General features: G+C 41.5%; 2 protein-coding genes, 1 long non-coding RNA gene and 1 pseudogene across 5 annotated transcripts; 2 read left to right on the top strand and 2 right to left on the bottom strand.

The window, feature by feature from the left end:
* Positions 1-289: 289 nt before the first annotated feature.
* Positions 290-1,615, top strand: LOC136526678 (F-box only protein 7-like; annotated as a pseudogene).
* Positions 1,616-6,830: 5,215 nt separating this feature from the next.
* On the bottom strand, positions 6,831-22,643 carry LOC136526677 (mitogen-activated protein kinase kinase 3-like). The gene is made up of 7 exons (XM_066519268.1): positions 22,410-22,643; positions 8,904-9,122; positions 8,637-8,774; positions 8,341-8,508; positions 7,285-7,398; positions 6,926-7,033; positions 6,831-6,848 (listed from the first exon to the last, which is right to left on the bottom strand). The coding sequence occupies exons 1-7, from the start codon at positions 22,518-22,520 to the stop codon at positions 6,831-6,833; spliced, it is 876 nt and encodes a 291-aa protein (XP_066375365.1). The 5' UTR covers positions 22,521-22,643.
* Positions 12,668-15,522, bottom strand: LOC136528534 (uncharacterized). Its single transcript, XR_010777104.1, has 5 exons — positions 15,332-15,522; positions 13,928-14,034; positions 13,344-13,482; positions 13,121-13,189; positions 12,668-13,022 (listed from the first exon to the last, which is right to left on the bottom strand). It is a non-coding gene; the product is annotated as an uncharacterized lncRNA (long non-coding RNA).
* Positions 18,457-21,742, top strand: LOC136529097 (uncharacterized). 3 transcript variants are annotated; one of them, XM_066522161.1, is made up of 8 exons: positions 18,457-18,742; positions 18,845-19,225; positions 20,385-20,500; positions 20,570-20,632; positions 20,703-20,762; positions 21,003-21,104; positions 21,197-21,442; positions 21,528-21,742. In XM_066522161.1, the coding sequence occupies exons 2-8, from the start codon at positions 19,054-19,056 to the stop codon at positions 21,579-21,581; spliced, it is 813 nt and encodes a 270-aa protein (XP_066378258.1). In that variant the 5' UTR covers positions 18,457-18,742; positions 18,845-19,053; the 3' UTR covers positions 21,582-21,742. The 3 variants fall into 3 exon arrangements, with proteins under 3 accessions (XP_066378258.1, XP_066378257.1, XP_066378259.1); XM_066522160.1 differs by having other exon boundaries at positions 18,828-19,225; XM_066522162.1 differs by lacking the exon at positions 20,385-20,500 and having other exon boundaries at positions 18,457-19,225.
* Positions 22,644-22,901: the final 258 nt, after the last annotated feature.

Below are 22,901 nucleotides of genomic sequence, written 5' to 3'. Positions count from 1 at the left end.
CAGTTTAAGTCGTGGATCAATTTACAGCCACATGTGAAGTTCTATGTAGTGGACGTTATTTAGTAAAAAAAAAAAAATCCCCCGGGAAGCCGGGACCCCGGGACCGGCAAGTAGTAACGTGGTCGGATCGGAATCGCTTTCATGACTCAACAACCACCATACAGCCATACAGGCCTCTCAGAGTGGCGGAGTCCATAAAACGAACGTGATGCTAGTCTGTTAGTCTGCGATCGCTTCCAAAATCCAACGAAAACCGCTGGCATCGTGGACGGTCGATTAAACTGTCGCGATGGGAAGCAGCAACGAGCGCGGCTCCGCCAGCTGGTCGGAGTTGCCGGGCGACGTCCTGGTCACGGTCCTCGAGGGGACTCGCGATCCGTGACCTCTGCCGCGCCGGCGCCGTGTGCCGCTGGTGGAACGCAGCGTCGTCGTGCGTCCGGGCCCAGCACCGCGCGTTGTCGCGCCGCCGCACGCCCTGCCTGCTCTACGCGGCGGCCGCTGGCCCATCGTCGCCGTCCGACCCGCCGGCCGCTTCCGCCACGCTCTTCAGCGTCACGGACGGCAGATCCTACTCCAGTGCCGCTCACCGCCGGCGCCTCCATCGCCGAGGGCTTCTGGCTGGGCGCCTCACACGGCTGGCTCGTCACGGTGGACGACCACGCGGAGGCTCACCTCGTGAACCCGGTCACCGGGCAGCGGATCGACACCCTCCCCTCGGTGGCCACCGTGGAGCAGGTGCGGCGCGTGCACGACGACGGCGGAGCCGTCGTCGCCGACATGTACATGGTGTATCAGTACGACTCGTCGCTGTGGGTGTACGATCCCGCCAACGCGGCCACCACGCTGGACGCGCGTGAGCTCATCGACTACCTCTACGTCCGGGCGATCATCTCGTCGGACCCATCGGACGGCGACTGCGTCGTCGTGCTCGTGTACTGGCCAGATTACCAGCTGTGCTTCGCGAGGCCGGGAGACGCGCACTGGACATGGATACGGCCTCCGACGGAGAACACCCAGTACTGCGACTGCGCCCTCGACGGCGACGGCAGGACGCTCTACGCGATGCGCCACGACGGCGCGATCCACGCGTTCGACCTCCTCGGCCGGCCGGCTCTCGAGAGGGAGGTCGTGCTCCGTTCTCAGGTCCAGGGCGGGAGGACAGCGACCAACTACCTCGTCCACGCGCCATGGCTACGCGGTGGCGTCCGGCGGCTGGCTTCAGGTGTGGAGGAGGATGGGGGCCACGGAGCATGTGACGCCTGCAGCTGCGGTGGCACAAGAATCTGCGTGGCGGACAGAATCGATCACGATTTATCAGGTGGATCTCGCCGCGCAGACGCTGGTTGAGATCCAGAACCTGGGCGATCACGCCTTGTTCGTGGGGTGCAACTACTCCTTCGCGCTCGCTGCAACGGACTGTCCAGGCATACTGCCCAACCACGTCTACTACACGGACAATGAGGAGCATTATGCGCTCTACTCGCCACAGTGCCCAAGGGACATTGGTATCTACAATGTGGGTGATGGCAGCTTTCGTCAAGTCCAACCTCCTTGCCCATGGTTGAATTGGCCCCTTCCCACCTGGATTATGCCAAGTCTTCACTACAAAGGATAGCACATCCTTCTATTGCCTATAGCCTGTTCGCTTGCTCGTAAACGATCGTAAATTTCCAACCGAGAATAGTGTTTTTCTCTCACACCAAACCAGCCAGCAGTAAATAATCCACGATACGATACGGCCTCCCGAACAAGCTGTAGTCGTTGTATATGTGATAATAAGTTTTATTGCGTCGTCCTTGGACTAGTCATTAGATCTGTGTCTTTATTTCGTCGATTTTGCAAGATTCAATAGTTCTTGCAAGTTTGCATACATCCTCAAAAGGCAAGGACCACATCTAAGACCTAGGGACCAAGATGTTATTTTCGGCCTCACCAACAAAAAAAAGTATGAATTATTCCGTTTCTTCCATACAAATAGGGCCCTAAGAGCAAGGAGGAGAGATGACTTTTGTCCATTTGCTTTCTTGCTCACTTCCTCTCCTAAACTTCACACCTCTTGTTTGCGATAGAATCCCGACGACTCCCACCGTGGTTTTTTATTGAAGTCAGCAAAGGAGTCTCCGACCTATTTTTTATATATACCTGGATTTTTTTTTTCAAATTATAAGGCCCTAGGCTTAAAGGGCTTTACCTGATGAATCAGTAGGGAAAACTCCTCCTTGAACATAAATCTTCCGTGGAGCTAAAGGTATTGTTCCTCCGCCAAAGATGATAGCATTTCAATGCTTCCGGATGATCCAGCAGCTACAGTAACAGAAAATACAAGACCCGAAACAAGCCAACACCACGCATCATGATCAATGGATATGCTAGGGTAAGCGCGTCCGATCGTCCAAACGCCCCTGTTGCCATGGGCCGCGACGGTACGAACGGCCCAACTATCCCAGATGTCTCCTTCGATCGGCGGTTTGATAAAAAAACGTTCACCTGTCTTCTTCACTCGGGGGTCTCTAGAAACATCATTCCCCAATCCCCACTCGCCGTCGAATTCCAGTTCCGCACTCCACCATGACCGTGCTCCCGTAGTGCTCTCGACCGCGGCTGGTCGGCCCCCTCCATCTCCACCTCACCTGAGCGCCGCCGGCCGCCTTCCGCCCTCTCCATCGCAGTTCACTGACCATCGCAAGGCTTCAGTTCGTCGCGCCCGCCTGACCGCTTCCATTCCTCTTCGACGGCACCTCGGGTCAGGTGCGGCAACTAATTGCCCTCCGCCTCTCTTCCTCTTCACAGAGCTCGGTCCGCATCCTCCCTCGGCAATGGCATCCAGCGATGCGGACAAGATCGGACAAGGACAGCGTCGCCCGCCTCTGCTGGCGTTGGTGGTGCCGTCGCAGTGCCTCAGGTCGGTCCCCATCGAGCCAACGGCACCCACGAAGCGTGACCCATGCTGGTGGTGCTCACGTGCTGCCGCTCGGCACTGGCTCCCGCTCTAAGACCAGAATCAACCAGCCCTGGTCTCTCCCTCCCCCAATGTTGCAAATGTATGTTTCAGATGTTATCAGAGGTATGTTGCAAGTGTTTCATATTGATGTTGCAAAAGTAGGTCAGGATGTTGCATATGTTGAAAGTGTTTCAGAGGCATATGGCAAGTGTTTCAGAGGTATGTTGCAAGTGGTTCCAGAGCCATGTTGCAAGCGTTTTAAAAAAATATTTCATCTGTTTCAGACGTATGTTGCAAGCGTTTTTATCAGGATGTTGCACATGTTTCACACATATGTTGCAAGAGTATGCTCGTAATGTTTCAGATATTTCAGTGTTATGTTGCAATAAGTGTTTTTATGTTGCAAGTGTTTTATCAAGACGATGTACATATGTTTCACACATATGTTGTAAGTGTATATTCTAAATGTTTCATTTGCTTTCAGACTTATGTTGTATTTAAGTGTTTCATGTTGCAAGTGTTTTGTGTTTCAGAGGTATATTCAAAGAGTCATGAGGGCACGAGCCGGGCGCTTGGGAAGGGGCGCGGTAAGCCAAGGGCTGGCGGATGGGGCCTGTTTACTTCCCGAATATAAGGCGCGATTTGACTTAGTGCGGTCATCAAAAATATATTTTGACCTATAATTTCTCTTGTAATATATACTTTATAGGAATACAAGTTCATTCATTAGAAAGTATTTCTAAATACAAATCCTAATGTAACTAGTTTTATTATACAAACTTTTCATATAATTAGACTAATTATTAGTTAAAGATAACAAAGTTTGAATTTTGAAATACGTGCATGCCTTATATTCGGGGACGGAGGGAGTAAAGGTGAAAATTTTCGCTCCCTCGAATAAAATCCCAAGAATAAGTAGATCTTATAACAAAATTAATTGAAGCCAAAAGCTTGCCACACCTAACCTTCAGCAAACTGTGGTTGCCACAGAAAGTGTGGTGAGCAAAATCGAAGCCACACTTGTGGAAAGGTTTGGAACGAAAATGAGTTTATGACATGTGGGGCAGGGTGCTAAAAAAGTTTAACTTGCCATAGCTGTGGCAGTGAACCAAACAGCTGCCGAAGAAACTATGGCATGACTGACCTTTGGCACGGCAAGCTTTGGTCTCCAACCAAACACGCCTCCATGAAATTGTACAGAAGCAGTAGTAAACAAAAGGCATCAGAAAAGTGGCTTCAATCTCAGAGGAGAGGAAATTATTCACTAGCTCTATTGTATGGCATGTTCAGCTGGTATTAAAGCCGGCTGATAAGCCAGCCTTGGCTGATTTGTTGTGAAAAAAATATTGTAGATTCTAGCTGATAAGCCGGCTGATAAGGTCAAGCGAACAGGCCTAATGATGTTTGCTTGCCTACCTTAATCACCAAACTAGTAAACATATTTCTTTAATATTATCTATTGTAGCTATTTAATAACGGCACGCTATATACACAAACTCTATGCGAAAAAATCCTTACAAGTAAATCATGCCATGTTGGTACACACTAATACAGAATCGATCTGTATCAACAGGTCCTTTTTTTGTAGGAGCGGTTCCATTAGCAGCCGCCCCTACAGTGGTCATGCTCGGGATCTGTTGGGCCAGCCGCCCCTACAAATCGAACAGTAGAGGCGGCTAGTGATACGAGCCGCCCCTACAAATGGGTCGATTTGCAGGGGCGGCTCATTCACTAGCCGTACTATTGTTCGATTTGTAGAGGCGGTTCAATGACCAGCCGCCCATACAAAGCCCTAGTACAAAGGCCCGACGCCCCCCTTCTTCCTCCTCGAACCAGTTACGGTAGCCCAAGAGAGGAAGAAAGGGGGCCTTGGACACCTCCTAAAAATTGCTCTTTCAAGGGGGAGGTTTTGATCTCATTTTCTTTGGTGAGAGCTTGTAGAAGGTAAGAAAATGCTATTCCTAAACATTTTTGGAAGTTTTAATGGTTGGTTAGTGAGTAATTAGGGTTTTACTTTTCTCTCTCTTCTATGGTGCTTGAGCCATTTATGAAGCAAATTAGACCAAAGTTTTGAAGGTTCTAGGGTAAATTAGTTAGTGGAATAAGATTAAACCCTTATTTAGTGGGTCTTGCTTAATTTTAGTGGTTTATTAGTTAGTTTAATGGATGTGTCATGTAGATCTAGATCTAGAGCTAGGGTTTGGTTTTATTATTATTAATATAATTAAATTTTTGCATGAAGGATAGTGTGTAAAATATTAATTATTGCTAATTATTGTCTTTGAAGTTGTTTGTTATTGTAACCAAGATATTAAATTGGAGAATTAAATATATATTTTTTAATTAGGTCATTAATTGTTCTCTAGAATGGTTTTTCATGAAACTGCTAGTTATATATCTAGTGAATAATTAGTCCTTTATTTTTTTTCTTTGATAGCTGTCATATAAGATGGAGTACAAGGCAGTCTTGGATGTATGGTGCATTAAGGTACAAGCCAGGTTTCCGTGAGGAAGTGGGTAAATTTCTTGAAGCCATAGAGAACCATGCAAATACGTTGAAAGAGAATAAAGATTCAATTATTTGTCCGTGTAGAGATTGTAAGAATCATAAAGCATTCAAAGATGTGACGATCATCAGATCACACTTGATTATGCGAGGATTTGTTAAGGGCTACATAGTGTGGATTCATCATGGTGAAACAGTTGTTGACGTCGATGATCTAAAAGAAGATGACGTTGAAACCCTAGGTTACCTAGACCAATATGTAAGCAGAGCTTGGTGCACAAATGGCTAATGATTACCTTGAGTAAGGTGGCGATACTGGTGGTTGGGATGGTAATGCCGAAGGTGGTGCCAATAATGATAGCGGAGCACGTGTCGGTGATGAAGAAGATGATGATGATTTAGAGGACATGCTTCGGTCCATTGGACCAGAGATTTTACTAAAGAGCCCGAAAGGTCTAGAAAATTTGGAAAGGGTAAAAAAAGGCATCGAAAGAGACTGTGTATGGTGTTGAAAAGGGTTGTCCGAAACACTGGACAGTGCTACGATTTCTGCTTGAGCTACTCATCCTGAAGGCTAAGTACGGCTGGTCAGACTGTAGTTTCAGTGATCTATTACGTCTCTTGTCATGGTTGCTGCCACAGCCAAACTCAGTTCCCGCCAACACATACCAAGCAAAAAAGGTTATAAATCCATTGACAATGGGGGTTGAAAAAATTCATGCATGCCCCAACCACTGTATTCTTTTTTCGTGGCGATATGTAAGTCATTAGATAAATGTCCCAGGTGTGGGGCCAGTAGGTACAAGAACAATGACCTTTACGATGGGGAAGAAGCCTCCACGGGGAAGAAGAGGAAGAAGGGTGGGAAAAATGTGGTACAAGATACTCAACCCCCAGAGGACACTCCATTACGCAACGATGCAAAGCAGAGAAGAATTTCGGCCTTGGTTATGTGGTACCTGCCAGTGGTTGACCGCTTGATTCTCCAGCCACAGCATACATGACGCAACGACCGTTTAGACTATAGGGGAATGTTAGATCATCGACTTCAACCTTCGACTTCTTCCCTAGTCTCGCCATCTGTGGTGTGACTGCAGGAGGATGTTGAGTATATCACAACTAGGATAGAGTTAGTTGGGATTACGACCACGTATACCGGCTTGACCACCAAGTCATGTAAACTCTATATTACCACCAAGAGGCTCAATGTAAATAATCCAATTTCATCCAATCCTACTCTAGTTGCTACAGTAACAGCACACCAGCGAACCCATCTGAATGCATTGTGCATCTATACATCATGCCAAATCAGCTAAGGGACTATTTTCAGCCAAATGTTTAACTTGAGGGATCGAATTGATCCTTAAGAATAAATGAATCTGACTATGTGAGCCCAATGGGCTGACAAAAAATGTTGCCAAACCTAAATTAAACTACAGTACGAAAGGGTAAAGTTGTAATATGCTACAATGACTCACCTCAGCTATTTGCTTTAATCTTTCTGTTGGATCAACAACACTTTTGACATATGCTGCCAAGTCCACCTCGGTTCCTGCATACCTCTTGATGAATGGGTGTGACAGAAGCTACAAATAGTATTCAATGTAATCAAAGTAATAATAATGGAATAAAACATAATCTACTTGAGTTCACAGACATGCTGAAGTTATTGGGAAAATCACACTTCAACATTCTATGATCAAATCAAACTGACTAATAACCACTTCTCTGCATAAAAACAGTATGAGGCCATGAGAATTATGACAAATGTATATATTGAAACCCTACCTACAGTACTCAAATTATATGAAAATCATCTTATACTAAGTATCTTTACCTGCTCACACATGGGCCTTGCATCAGCATCTTTCTGCAAGCAATCATTGATGAAGGAGCAGAATTCTGATGAATAAGCATCTACTGGTGGTGTTGGTGATGGATCATCAAGTATCTGAATTACAAGATATCAAGTTAAGAAAGAAGATAGGGAAGTGCAAATAACTATACAAAGATAATTACTAAAATGGTCACAGCGTCATATGACAAATTGCAATATGATAAGCATGCGTTGTTATAGCTAAGAGCAGGCAGCAGAGGGTAGGGGCGGCTACAACTAAGGTCAGTTGCGGTTGTTGCATTGTGTTGGACGTGCTTTTTTTTAAGCTGCTACAGAAAAGCAATTAAGAAAAAATAACAGAGAAAATTAAGTCAAATTAAGTTGTGTAATTTCAAATAACCTGCTATAACTAAAAAGGAATCTGATCACATCAACCAGCAATTCGAACCAGAAACATGATACCAATTGGTATTAGAAGTGAACATTAAAAAAAAACCAGCCTATGTGGGTAAGACAGCCCCCGGGCATTTTGCTAAGAAGACCTTCTCACGCAGGTCAAGAAAACCCCTGAACCTGCACCACCCAACACAGTGTTGCCCATACGAGAATGACCACAACCTTGGGCCAGACCCCTTAGACCTGTGCTTTGGCGTGGGATAGACAAGGAGATTTTTTTTAACCTCAGCCTAAAATTCGCTCCCACGGGAAGTCTAACCCAGGACCGAAGGAGTGCTACTAGCCACCTAACCAACTCACACCTGTTCGCAGTGAACATTTACTACACTCTCAGATGATTTATACATTGCAAATTCAAAGGGAAAGTGGAGAACCCATCCATGCATTCAACTAGCAAAATCTAAGTCAAAAGGCAAGTATATCATAAAAAAATAACATAACCTAGAGGACATGTACAAGTGGGTCATTTATCCCAGAGTACTCAGAGTACTAGCATTTGAAGTCAGTCCATGGAAAGGACAACATTTCATCCAAACATCAATCAATAATTACAGGTCTATAGTAAGAAACAAACAAGTAACCACCCAATAACCAACTCACCTGCAACATGAGATTTGCAAGGCCGTCATTTACGTCATATGGGAATTTTCCAGTAGCACATTCCAATATTGTTAGTCCAAGACTCCAAATATCAGCAGCATAAGAATAGTTCTCATTACGAATTCTCTCAGGTGACATATATGTGACCGTGCCTACAAAGGTAGCACACTGGAACATATTTATTTAGCAGGAAAATATATTGCTGATTCAGTCTATATTATTTCATTTTCACTACTATTCAGAAAAGAAATATCACAGAAGAACATTGCGATGACTGTCGCCAAGAAGTAGCATACCATAGCCATTGTATTGTCCAAACCAGTACTCACACCAAAATCTGTAATTTTCGCCTCGCCCTTAAGATTTACCAGCAAATTTGCTGGCTTTATATCTCTATGCACTAGATGCCTTACTTCATGCAAGTATCGCAGACCCTTTTGAATTATTACACAGAAGAATGTATCAAGTTAAATTTACAGAAAGTCATATCTTGGCTTTTACTAATGTCTAATGCTAACATAGAAACTACAGATATGGATTAAAAAGAAATGGAAGATCCATACAAGCAACACTTTCTGTAGCATATGTGAAAGAACTGGTTCTGGTATAGACTTCTTGACCCTTATAACATCTGCCAAGGAACCACCATCCATGTATTCAAGAGCAATGCTTATTTGTCCAGAATCAGGCATGTAAAATGCACCCTGGAATTCAACTAAACCAGGATAACAACATGCTTCACATAATGTTCTCATCTCATTGAGAATTTGTTGCCTCTTCTCCTGCAAAGGTATCAAGAAACATGAGTACATAAAAACTGTGAAAAAAACCTCTCAATGGCTTAAGTTTACCAACTGCAACTGTAGAATGAATATGAATTAGATAGGTAGTGACAACATAAAGTACCTGGATTACTCTATGTAATAATAAACATGGTTCACTGCCACAGTATTCAAATTGAATTTAGAACAAACGAGATTGAATTTAGAACAAACGAGAGCATGTTTATCCTTTGACGTATCTGCTAATTGCTCTCATTCTGCAATAAAACCAAGCCAACACTGCTCTCACTGCAACTATACTACTGCACTCCATTAAACAAGTGTTGTGGAAAGCACTATAAACAAACATTAAGCCGGCTGCTTAAATGGATGCAGCAACCATCCCATCATGTATACATGACTTATATACCTGCTGGAGACCACAAATGCTAAATCGTATTAACAATCTGATTCTTAAAGGGCAGGATAATCATGTTTTTCTTTTTGTATGAGCATAATCACATGTAATTAGCAATACTCTGATCCCAAGTTACAGCTGATTGGCCCATCCGTGTAAATAGCCCATCACATTCATGCACTAGTATACTTAAGAGATTTCTGCACAAGATTAACTCAAAGAAAAATGATTCAGCAAAGAACAAAGACTCGTACGTGTGACAAAATGACACTTCTAAATTCTAATGCACAAGATTGGCTTCAAGATGAATCTGCATGTTCATAAAATGAGCTAAACTAGTTAGAAACTTGTACCTAGCTTGATAGTACAGTAGGATAAATTATTTAATTTTAACAATGGTATGCAATCGAATATGACAAAGAATATCATCAAACGCCAAATAATTGCATAATTCCAATCAGTCTTCCATTCTCCAATTAATTGTGTAGCACATAGCAGTACCCTTTCTGTCCAACAACTGTACAAGTACAAGTCTTGGCAGGATGTTTTCAGCTCCAATTTGTTTTGCTCCAGCTTTTGAACAGCAAGAATGTTACCGGTATTTACAAGGCATCTGAATAATCACAATTAATCGGTCCATGGAGGTTGACCAGGGGCACCGAGGCAACTAGCTCGACCAGAAACCTAGTCGTCCAACTATTCGTCGCTTAATCATGATTGGTCGTACGACTAGGATAGGGACGACCAGGTTGGTTGCTCTGCTTTTCGTGGGCCTGCTTAACTGGGCTTACATGTGGGCTAATGGGCTGCCAATTTGTCCTGTTAGGGTTAGCATAAGAGTTCACCAAAATGCACAGCAGGGAGGCACGCTGGAATCCTCCCCCACGCTGCTGCAATTCCTCTTCTGCCTGTGCGCGGTTCCTCTTCGTGATGAGCTACTCCTCAGATGGTATGTGCCCTTTCCCTCCATCTTCTTCCGTCCTTCATCTTCTCCCCTTGTGCAGTGATCATGCTTGCTTTATTGTGTATACTATATAGTATATAGAGGTATATAGTATGTATATGTCCTGAAATATATAGGACAACTAGGACTGATTAATCAGTCTGGTCAATGACTAATCACGATTAGTCGCCTGGTCGGTCCCATTGCAACTAGGTTCAACTATACGATTTGTAAACATTGGTTTAATCGCATTGCATGGTACACAAAGAAAAAGAAATACGACCTACAATGCGAAAAGTATGATCCATGACGCAAACTAAACAGGGAACTATGAATATAGGGCTCATTTTAAAATCAGTTTTTTCCCTTTAAATAAATATTATACAGTTGGGGGAAATTTAGACATTGGTTAGAAAAGATAGGATTTAGTGTTTTAAACTAGATATCTTGAATTATGCAGTTGGGGGCAAAACGAATATAGCTATTGCAATCAACTAGAGGTGCATAATAAGTCCTTCACACAAGCTCCCCAAGAATGTAGGTCTTCATTGCAAAGAAATACTGTGAATGGTGGTTAAGCAATTGTGGGAAAAGAGTCCACAAAAACATGGTTTCTATTTGCATCTTTGACCATAAGGAACAAGGTTTTAAATAGCCGGCTAAGCAATTTAGCTTTCTATGTCCAAAAACAGGCTATAGCCGGCTCACTACTACAAAACAAGGATATTGTATCACTTTCTTGTAACATATTCATCAATGTGTTCTAGCGAAATTTTATAGTAATACAAAATAGTGTGTTACAGACTTTAGTTGTAACACAAAACACTTTTTTATAAAAATGTGTTACTAACAATAATTACAGTAACACAAAATTAATGTTACAGGCAAAATGTTACAAAAGCGTACTATGTTGTAACACATAAATGGAACATATAAAATATGTTACAAATATATGTCCTGTAGTAACACAAAATAATGTTACAGTCCAAGTGTTAAAAAGAAACATATACATGTGGACCTTCCTATTCATAGGTGACACGAACATTGCACCTAGGTGTCATCAAGACTGTTAGGCAATCACGTCGTGGTCATCACATGAGAACTAAGTAGCAATGAGTAAGTGATTAAAAAGGTTAGTCCAATGCCAGAGTCTGTTGTCAATTTATTAGGCCAACTCAAGACACTCTAGATGCCAGATCACAAGAAGAACAAGTACAACAGAGAAGGGAAAAACTGAAAAACAAAAAAACAAAAATGTGTAAATAAATGTGCATAATATTGATATTTTTTATGTTGTTGCGCAAACCCACTAACCTACCACCGTATAGGTTGCAATTGTTAGATACTTATTGAAAATATAATCCTAAGTTGATGCAATATCATGTTACTATTGCCACAGTTTTTTTGTGTTGCTATAGACTAATGTATTTGGTGGGCCTTTCTTTATCTAGGGCCCAACAACGTTAACACATACGCGAGCATCCCTTCTTTGCTCGATCGCCACAAGACACATTTGTTCGATGTCTAAGACTGTCTCCAACAACCGTTATCTAAAATACAAGACACATTTCACGTTTGGGTAACGCTACAGATAAAGGGTTCAATACCCATTTTTTGTCTTCTCCAACAACGAGACCCAAAAGAGAACCCTTTCTGCAAATGGGTCTCCAGGAGAGATGATACTCAGATTTGCGTTATACCTCTCCTGATACCTAAATTGGATCTTTCATATATGTACTCTGTTGGAGGCTATAGATATTCTGTTGGAGACCCATTTTAGGTTTGGGTCTTCTGTTGGAGACAGCCTAAGGCCCAGCAACATTAGCACATACGTGAGCATCCCTTCTTTGCTGGATCACCAAGAGGCACCGTTGCAATTCTACCAATTTGGTTGCAATGGGTAGAACACCATTGCACATATGTTTTTATATTTTCCTTCGGTACATACATATACGGCTACGGATTGTCTCGATTGCTATATGGATACGGATTGTCTCGATTGCTATGGAACCAGTCAGGTGCGGATAATGTTGATAACAAATATCTCTTCAGATATAAAGTAAAACAACATGCTTATGTATCACTTAAAGTAATCATTTGATCGCTCCAAAAAAAGCCCAAATTCCAACTCAAAGTACTTAAAAGAAGCAGCACATGGCACAGACACATTTTTGGGCAGTCATAGTCACAGAACATAAATAGACCAGTCATATCATCATTAATTTATTTGCATTTCCTCAGGTTGGCTCACCTCATTGTTCTAGTGGTGCTTAGCTTTCAAGTGGTTCCAAAACATGAAGGTGTCACGTTCAGTAGAGTATACATACAATGCAGTGACTAGTTAGGCACAACTAAAAAATCATAAGTAATATATATAATGCACGTGCACCCACACAATAGCAAAAATTCCATTAACAAGTTAACAGATATATCACATAGACTAAAGTACTTGCAACATACATAACATCAACATGGTCATACTAAGCTGAACTAATACTACTTTACTAGCATTTTGATTCAGACTCTCAAAGCCATGAACTGCAGCAGCCAATAAGCCATCCTGTCATGTCCAAAATGAGAACCATATCATAGTCAAATAACAAAAGTGATGCAGGACTCTGTCAGCAACTGGTTAGGAAGTTCATAGTGAAGTAGTACATGGTTAAGAAGAGGAAAACTCAGAGGAGCTATCTTTCCTTAAAAAGCACACCACGTTCTAGCTCCTTCCTGCACACACGCCATTCAAAAGGGAACACTCCATGTCACAAGAGGAATACATAGTGCAGGAATTTCTCTCTCTAGCAGTAGCACTACTTGTATGCATAATCCTACATGAGCACATCCAATTCAGAGCTGATTCCTGTAGCCAGAAGATAATTACCTACTCTGTTCCAAACCGGTCAAGCAATGCCAGGAGCATCATGGGAGGCAATGTAAGCACTTCTTGCGTGGAAATCTGTTCAAAGTGAGGTAGGCAGGTTATCAGGGGTTCGTGTTCTCCGGTGCAGCCCTTCTCCATGCTGCATATGATGGGAGACAATGTAAGCACCTATGCCTTCAGACATTACTTGCGGCTCAGACATTTCATCATCTAGCAGCTCCAACACAAGTTGATAGCACATAAAAAAATAAAGGCAATAAAACTGTTAAGTATTAAGTAGTAAGGATTATACAATACCATATGTACTATTTTTGTTAAAAGGATGGTCAAATGTGTGGAAATGATTTGATAGATTATATTCAAAGCATGCCTGATAAGAATTTTTTTTTTCAATCCTCGGTTGAGGAAGCTAACAAATATGTGGACATGATTGATAGAATATATTCAAAGCTGAATATAATCAGTTTGATAAACATGCTTTGATTCTGCCCTGCCACCTACTTATTCAGTGTCTTGTCAGTCATTGCTAGTGATAATTCGAGTACCAATAAAACTTCACTGGGTACTAATAATTTGAGTAGAACCTGTAGGCTGGAGTGGTGCATCCTGAGGAGGGAGGTTGTGCCTTGTCAAAGACTGGGAAGGAGAAAAAACAGAGTCCATTCATTGTTCATTCAGTTGAGCACATGGACTGAAAAATAGAGAACTTGAGAAAGAGACCGGAAACGGCGACCAGGGGGTCAATGGGAGCCTCAAATTTCTTTTGAAATATTTGGCCGCCGTCTCAAAATCAAACCCCAAAAGCAAAGGCACGCAAGATCAATTTGTTCACAAGCCAATTGGTGGCTGGATACCTCCGGTGATGATCAAGAAGTACGGCGGAACAAACGACAACCAACGAAAAAGAGCACACGAAGAAACGAGTGAAAATAGCCAACTTTAGACGGGGGCGGACTGTCTGCGGATCAGAGCCGGACTGTCTGCAGTCCGAACCCCGGACAGTCTGGAGTCCAACCCCGGACTGTCTGCCGTGCAAATCTCGAAAAACGACTGAGGAGAAACAGTTCTGGACTCGGCCGAAACTGGGAGTGCGGACTGTCTGGGCCAACAGGGGCGGACTGTACGCGGCCTGAAGAACGCGCAGATGCAGAACTGAAACGAGCAGAGGCAAATCGAGCGATAGCAAGCGAGCGGCTCCGGGCAGGGGCATACACCGCTTGGCTGAGCGGGATGGACGAGATGCTCGACGCCTGAGGCCTGCTGCTGAACGCTCGGCCACTGGTGAGTGCTCCCTGCCTGCTGGTGGTGACCGGAGACAATTCCAGTGGTTTGAATCAAGACCTGGTGCACCACGATGTCAAGCACAGGGCAGAACAGGAGGGAGAGAGGCTAGCTGCCAGCCACGAGCACCCACAGCAAGAACCGCTCAAGTGAGCTCGCTTGGTGCCTGAGCACTTAGCGCTGGTAGTGCTGCCGCTGGGCTGCTGGACAGCTGCTCCTGCTCGACACAGTCACAACACACTAACAGACAAGAAGCAAGAACGATCAGAAGAAAAAGGAGCCAGACAAAAAATCTGATGAAAACCAAGCTAAACCTCCATAAAACGCTCCCAAATTTTGCACAGATGCAATTCAACCTAGCACGAACCCATTCCCCAAAAATCATTGCCTGGGATTGACCCAAACTCCAGGAAATTGAGATCGAACTCAAGAACGAAAAAAGGGGAAAAATTGGAAACACAGTGAACAAATTTCATAGCTTCGATTTAGGAATCCCGAAGAACAACTGGAGGATTCGGGCCTCCATTCCCAATCCAAAATCACAGGTTTGTTACACAAATTTAGAATTTGTGAATCTCTCTCACAAGAAAACCTAAGGTAGGAAAAACATAGGGATCGCTCGGTCTAGGGTTCAGATGCATGCAACATGAACTTGAAATTATTCGGATCAGATAGCATCATCAGATCAGGAGTTGATGACGACGCACCTTCAAGCAGCGATCCACGAGGGAGTGGCGGAGTCAGTCGAGAGTTTCAGCTCGATCTCCACCAGTCCACCTTGCCGAGCGCCAAACTGCCCGCTTCGCCTTGTGAGGAGGAATAAAAACAACAGAAAAAAAAGTGGTCATCCGACTCCGCTTATATCCCTTCTATTTCGGTAATGGGCGGTGGAAAATCTGTGTGCGAACAATTCCAGAAAGTGGAGGGAAACAGTTTCCGCCAATAAAGAAATGGTAATTCGGTCATAGGTAATTTGAGTTAGATAGGTTTCTTGGAGGGAAGATTTGGTTGAAATACTTTCGGTCATATTTTAGGAGGGAAGCTAAGATTCTTGTTTTAGGTGGAAATACATAGCATTTTTTACAAGAATAATGTACAGATCAAATTAACTTGGCTTGGGAGAAAACATTGCAAGATAAATTTAAGGATGTCCAAAACATATTCTAAAATAATTTTAAAAAAATCGAATTATTTCAATTTTCAGCATAATAAACTGACATATCCAAAACTGATTTCCATTATTTTTACCTATCTAATTCCAGATCTAAATTAAAAAAACAGAATGGATATCCTATACGATCTATGTCTCTAGATAGAAGGTAAACGTGACTAATTATATTGATTTTGTAACATTAATAATGTATAAAGAAAAAAATTTAATTAATTTCTATATAACTAAGAAAGCAATTTGACATTTCTAATTAAGTTAATATAACCAATGATAAATAATTAATTCCCCACATATTATGCTAAACTGAGTTTAAATTAATTGTTTGAGGCCCTAAACGAATTCAAATAAAAAAGTTGTGAACTATAAAGTTTCATAACTTTTCGAGATATACAACTTTCATTTTACTAGTTCCTCCATCCGAGGTCGTTTACAATATTTGAATTTCATATTTGAGAAATTCAAACGTAGTTTTCCTTGACAAGATGATTTCAAACCAAAATATTGTCAACTATAAAGTTTCATAACTTTTCGAAATCTACAACTTTTGTTTTTGCTGTTTGTCTATCCGAGGTCATTTAAAAAATTTAAATTTAAATTTTTTAGAAATTCTAACATAGTTTTCCTTGGACGATATGATCTTAAATCAAAAAGTTGTGAACTATAAAGTTTCATAACTTTTCAAGATCTACAACTTTTATTTTGGTAGTTTCTCCATCCGAGGTCGTTTGAAAATTTTGAAATTCAAATTTGAGAAATTCAAACGTAGTTTTTCTTGGCAAAATGAATTCAAATAAAAAAGTTGTCAACTACAAAGTTTTATAACTTTTCGAGATCTACAACTTTTATTTTGGTTATTTGATCATCCAAAATATTGATGTAACATTGTTCACAAATTTTACATATCCCTCTTATAGTTTAGGGAAGTATAAGGCGATATGTAAATTTTGTGAACAATGTTACTACCACTTTATCGGATGAAGAAATAATCAAAATAAAAGTTATAGATCTTGATAACTTCTACAACTTTTATGTTCGTGACCTTTTCAGCTGAAATCATTTAATGTTTCAAAATGACATTTGAAGTTACCATTTTTTGAAATTCAAAATTCAAATAGATAAAACACAGTCACATGAAAAGATGGACAAAATAATAGCCATAAGAACACAATAAATTGATAGAGCATCATTTTAGAGAGTTTTACAAAAAAATCATCAAATTTAAAGTTAGTATGAGTGAGAAAGACTAGTTACAAGTTTTAACTAGAGATTAAAAAGAGAAATCAGTGTTCTTCGATAATTTCAAAATTGAATTTCAAACAACATTTTAAAATAGTAAATTATTTCAAATGAAAAGGTTGCAAGTAGCAAAGTTCCATAACTTTTCGAGATCTATAACTTTTATTTTGATCATTTTTTCATCCGAGGTCGTTTAAAAAAATTAAATTTTAGTGCTTAATTTTTACTATTCGGCGTCTATTCGTAGAGGCGACTTTGAGCCGCCCCTACAAATCCGATTTGTAGGGGCGGCTGGATATAGAGCCGCCCTTACAAATCTAAGCCATTTGTAGAGGCGGCTGATAACACCAATAGCCCCTACAAATGGACTTGTTGGGGCAGCTCGTTGGGGCACCATTTGTAGGGACGGCTCAATATAGAGCCGTCCCTAAGAAAAGGGGAGGCGTTGCTACAAATCCTTTTTATATTAGTGATGTTAAGTGTTTGGCAGGGCTCTGCCGAAGTGGAGAGTGAAGCTGGGGTTAGGAGCTATGCGAAAGTGGCCCTAAGTGTTTGGTTGGGCTCCGCGAAAGCTAAGGGGCCATTTGGTAGGGTTCAAGTTTCAGACGTAGATTCTCTGAAGAAACGTTTTAAGTGGTGAATGAGAAACACATCATGAAACAGTTTGGCTGTGAGGCTAGATTATGTCTCCTAAGTAAATGTTTTCTTTAAAAATAATATAAAATAGAAATATGCTTCACAAAATCTTGATTTTTTATTGGCAAATAACAACCTAAACGCAAGCCATTTAAACATTGTTGCAATAGAAAAGAATAAGGAAAAAACAATCTCTAGTGCATATGGGGGAGAGTATAATCGGAAACAGCGAAACCAACCTAGTCCCATTTCTCTCCGGTAGGCAAAAAAAATCACGAAACCGGTGGAACATTTCACGTCTGGAGCGTTTGGGTTCGATTCTTCCATTTCTTGCGAGAAACAGAATCGGTTCGACTAGCCAAAGAGTGAAGCTGGGGTTAGGAGCTACGCCAAAGGGGCCTAAAAGTGTCCCTTCTCCTCACCCGTCACTACTAGATTCAAAGGTGATTAATACATAAATCTATCTTTCTTACATATGTGAAAATCAAATTAAACTATTGTTTCACATGTTCGTTTATAATAAATTAAATACAATAATTCTTTCACAATGATGTAACTTTTAGTGAATACATTTCTACTTATTATTAAAATGACCTCACAATTGATCTAAGTGTGATAAATAATACATTGAACTATAAACTAAATTTGAGGACCAAGCAATATATTCAAATAATATTTTATTAAATAAAATCATAAAAATCAAATTGACACCGGCTCCCGCGCAGAATGCCAAAATTTTTTAAAGTACCTATAGCCGCGTGCTCGTCACAAGACCACAAACTCCTCAGCTCATCCCGCCGCCTCCTCCTCAGGCCTTCACCTGTTCCCATAGATCTAGAAGGAAGATGCCAGCAACTCATTCCTCTATCGTTCCAATCCTCCCACCCTCGACACAGCGTGCCACTGCCCCCAACTTCGTCTAAACGATCCACGGCGGCAGCCGGCATCCGAAGAATCGGCGAAGGGACGTGCAGATCCGTACAAGTCACACGCAGATCCGGCCACACGCGGAGCGCCGGGGGCTGGTGTTGCACGTCATCGAGGCCCGCGGCCTCCAGGAGCGGACAAATCGGCGGTGAGCTCTCCCCTCCTCCTTGTCCCGCGCCCTCAGGTACACCGCATGCACCATCGTCCACCACACGTTGCCAACTTCGATACAGTTGTCTCTGCCACCAAGGGGGCTCGACGTGGCCTGGATCCGGCGTGCCGCGGCCGGGGTCTATAGACCGCGGTGGGCGTGTGAACTGGGCCAGAGCATCTCGCCCTCCGTCTCCGATCGAGATGGGGAGGCACGGGTGGGCGGCTCCGTGTTTGCGGTGCGGATGCGGCGGCTAGCCAGCGGAGGGAAGTGGCGCTGGCTGCCTGGCTCGGGCCTGGGCGGAGCGGATGCGGCGAGCCGGCGATGCAAGCTCAGGCCGGGGAGGCGCGGATGCAGCAGCAATTTCTCCGGCTAGGGAGGAGCAGATGTGGTGGCGGGGTACCTCCGATTCCTCGACGACAGCAAAGCACATCTTCCAGATGCTCGAAGCCATCGTTGGACGCGTCATCGTCCTATGGCGTGAGTGATCGCTCTCCGCTTTTTTAATTTCTCTTCTATTATTTTCTTGATTGGTGGAAAAAGGTGCGGCCCTTATGTGATGCTAGTAAGTGCATGGCGGTGTTTCGTGTGCCTCTGTTGAATCGGTGAAATTTGATTGGTTCGCAGCAAAGGAAAAATACGCCTTCTCTACTCTTGTACTGATTTTGCATCTCATAAATCCCTAGACATTAGCAATGTCGATTCAGTGTCATATGATCATACCATATTGTATTACTGTTTTTGGTCTAAATGAAGAAACTCAAACTTGACAGTTCAAAACCATTGGTTCTTACTGCACTCCATTCTGAGCTGTGGTTCCACTGTTTATGTAGTTTTTTTTAAAAAAAAACTTTAGCAGTAGTAGTACTGCACTTCTGCTATTTCATTAGAGTAGAGTGCCAAGTAACAGATTGTAGTGACTGAAAATACAAATAGAGATCGTTGGCACTTGCTGAAATACAAACTCTGACAAATGCTAATGACAGAAAATACAAGAAGCTAACATATGCTAGTGACCAAAAAATTCAAGAAGCTAACAGATTCTAGTGACTGAAAATACTGATAGATAGCACTTGAAAATAGTAAAATACAAAGAAGCTAACTGATGCTAGTGATGGAAAATACAAGAAGCTAACAGATGCTTGTGACCGAAAATTCATATGTGATTAGAAGTGTTGTGCAGGTAAGAGATGTGATTAGAAGAGATGTCCTTGGGTCTAGAGTAGTAGAGTTTAAATTGTAGGTCATAGGGGATTGACAACTTCGGTGAACTTTACTGTAAAATGCTATTTGTAACTGCATATGAAAGGAATATGTAAACAATATGGGTCAAATTAAATTTGTGCCTTTGTACTGTCCCTCTACTGAACAACATATGGCTGTATATACTAAAAAAACGTTTATCTAGATTGTACTGCACTGTTCCAATGGGAACTTTTTACTGAGTTCCATGTCCTCTTTGTTCAAATACATTCCATGTTTAGCATCATGTCTTAAGATCGGGTGTTGGGAGAAGAGAAAGCTGGACAAGTGCACGGCATGGGATTGCTTCCAGTTCCTAAACAAGTTTATGGTCGAAGAACACACCATTTTAAGGACATTAATATAGTTTCACTAGATGGCTCATCATCTGATGTAGAGACTCACATGTTGGAGGAAATAAGGCAACTCAAAGAGCATTCTAGAATGCAAGACAAAGTTATTGAAGAACTAAAAAACAATCAAAGGCACCATGAGAACCAAGAAGCAACAATGGTAACAATGTACATTTTAATTTGTAACTTCGTATTGAAATGTGTTACTCAAACTTTATTTCTTTTCCAGGAAAATTTTGCTAGGAGTGATCATAACAATTCTCAGAATCAAGCGGTGCTTTCTAAAAGAAAAGTATTTGCTCTATTTTTCATGTTTTGACCTAATTTAGTCTTTTGGCTTTAATATTGTTTCAAATTTTTAGAGAGTTCACTGTGTTGCACCCAACCAGAATGATGGATTCCTTGAACACAGGGATGAATTGGTAAAGTCGCTTTCTTGTGAATTTAATACTATTTTATTCACAAAGAATTTTTTTTATATTAACTCATGCTACTGTCTTTTTTATCTTTACTAGAATAAAGAAACATGTGTGATGACAGTCTGCTTTTATCCACCACAAGTAAAACAACAAAGAAACAAAATGTATCTATGAACCACACTTTGCTGTATTTATAGATGAATTTTTGTCTTAATATTTCATACTTCATTTTATATGTGTAAGGGTCATCATGGAGGGCCTAGAGAGACTATGACCATTGCACACCAGGAGGTGGCTCATGACAAGGTTACATGCAACAAGCGTCAAGCACCTAAACAACTTCCTGTAATGAACATAATACACTTGTTCTAATTGCGTGATCTTGATGTACAACTAAGGGTTGTTGGTCACTAAGAGATTATGTCAAATTAATATAGGTTGGGTCCATGGTGCTACTAATGACTTCAAAATATCCTAATAAGGTTAATGTGGCCTATGCAACTCTCTTGAGCACTGATCCAGAAGCCACTGTTGGTGGAGTTAAGACAGGAAATCAATTCTACAAAGTGCGTATCGATCATGCTATAGCAAAAGATGAGCCATTAGTGAGGCCTAGGCCTGGGTGCAACAATATTGGTGATGCTCAAGCCAAAGGAGTCTCAATTGCTTGGCCTTCGATGTTTGTATGTTCAAACTAGCTTTCTTAACTTACATCATTGTACATATGTGGCCTAATTTGTAATCTTACAACTTACATTTTCTTTGCAGGTTCAAATGATTAATGATTGGATTCCTACATCGATGTGTACAAAGAATAATTGAAGAAGAAGCAATGGACTTTATGAATCCTAGCTAGTTCTTGATTTTTTCTTTCTAGTATGGACTATGTGTGTTTGCTCTCTAGAGCCATATCGTTATGTACAAAGACTATGATTTAATCTGAACAAGCACTATGTTTGAAATCATCTCGTACTATATGTGGATCTTGTTATGATTATTAAAATTTGTGGTTTATGTGATTTTGCAATGTGTCATGTTTGTATGATTCTATAATAATCAATGTACCACATATATAGGCGAAATAAATATTTTTCTAATCTAAATATGTTACAATAGATATAAACAAGTGTTACAAACAATGTGTTCCTTTGTTTCATACTATGCTCTACTATAATGTAGAAGTGTTACTAGAACTAAAAAAAAAGTGTTACAGTAGACAATCACTATAACACTAGGCAAATGTTCCCATAGATAAATAAATGTGTTACAAACTATGTATTCTACCATAATGTGAAGTGTTACTAGAGAAAAAAATGTGTTACAGCAAAAATTATTGTAACACTAGACAAATGTTCCTATAGACAAGTAGATGTGTTACAATAAACCAGTCCATAGTAACGTGGCCAATTGGAACACACATAAAAATGTGTTACTAAAAGAGCTAGTAACACCTTTTCCAACCTATTGTAACACAAGTTGGTGTTACTATATCCCTGCGCTGTAGTAGTGGCTATATCGGGCTATAGCGGCAGCTAAGGGCTAACTTGTATATGAAAAAATTTAGCTAAATCCTTCTCAAACAGCTATAGCCGGAGATAGCGGAGGCTATAGCCGGAGATTTAAAACCTTGATAAGGAATAAGATATGAACCTTCTCGAATATGTTTATCTTCTTCAAGGCCAAGATTCGATGAACTGGAATAAATATAGCTCTCTCCACTACACTACTTGCACCATTACCGATGGGACCAAATATGTGCATCTCATGAGAGGCACAACGGTAACCCTTCTCATCAGAATCTGACTCGTCCGGCCCAGCACTTCGTTTATGAAAGCCATGCTCATTGATGTTATACTCACCCAAGGATCTACTAAGTAAATTAACAGTCCCACCATCAGAAATCTACAAACAGAAAAACAATATGTATAATGCATTAAATAATGTTCAGTATATGAGATTAAGAGTTTAAGCACTGTGCATGATATAACACCAGTCTGAATAAAATTGGTTATCACAAATTATCCCAACCATCCACAATTGATCCTCCACGTCCTTTCCTACTTTTGTATTCAGTTGCATCAAAGGTGTAGCAGTGATGAACTGGAGAACGTTTTTCCTTCATTTTTTTTTGAAGAAATCCAT

This window comes from Miscanthus floridulus, chromosome 19 (genome assembly GCF_019320115.1).
Source record: "Miscanthus floridulus cultivar M001 chromosome 19, ASM1932011v1, whole genome shotgun sequence".
Classification (NCBI taxonomy): Eukaryota; Viridiplantae; Streptophyta; class Magnoliopsida; order Poales; family Poaceae; genus Miscanthus; species Miscanthus floridulus.
This window is presented reverse-complemented; position numbering and strand designations above follow the sequence as displayed.

Excerpts from the sequence above, each read along its gene's own strand:
- LOC136529097 (XM_066522161.1), top strand. The coding sequence starts at position 19,054 with ATGCGGCGAGCCGGCGATGCAAGCTCAGGCCGGGGAGGCGCGGATGCA. Across the intron at positions 19,226-20,384 it reads ACGCGTCATCGTCCTATGGC|AGACTCACATGTTGGAGGAA; the intron begins GTGAGTGATCGC and ends CATCTGATGTAG. Across the intron at positions 20,633-20,702 it reads CGGTGCTTTCTAAAAGAAAA|AGAGTTCACTGTGTTGCACC; the intron begins GTATTTGCTCTA and ends TCAAATTTTTAG.
- LOC136526677 (XM_066519268.1), bottom strand. The coding sequence starts at position 22,520 with ATGCACATATTTGGTCCCATCGGTAATGGTGCAAGTAGTGTAGTGGAG. Across the intron at positions 9,123-22,409 it reads AGATAAACATATTCGAGAAG|GAGAAGAGGCAACAAATTCT; the intron begins GTTCATATCTTA and ends ATACCTTTGCAG. Across the intron at positions 7,034-7,284 it reads CAAGGCCCATGTGTGAGCAG|CTTCTGTCACACCCATTCAT; the intron begins GTAAAGATACTT and ends TACTATTTGTAG.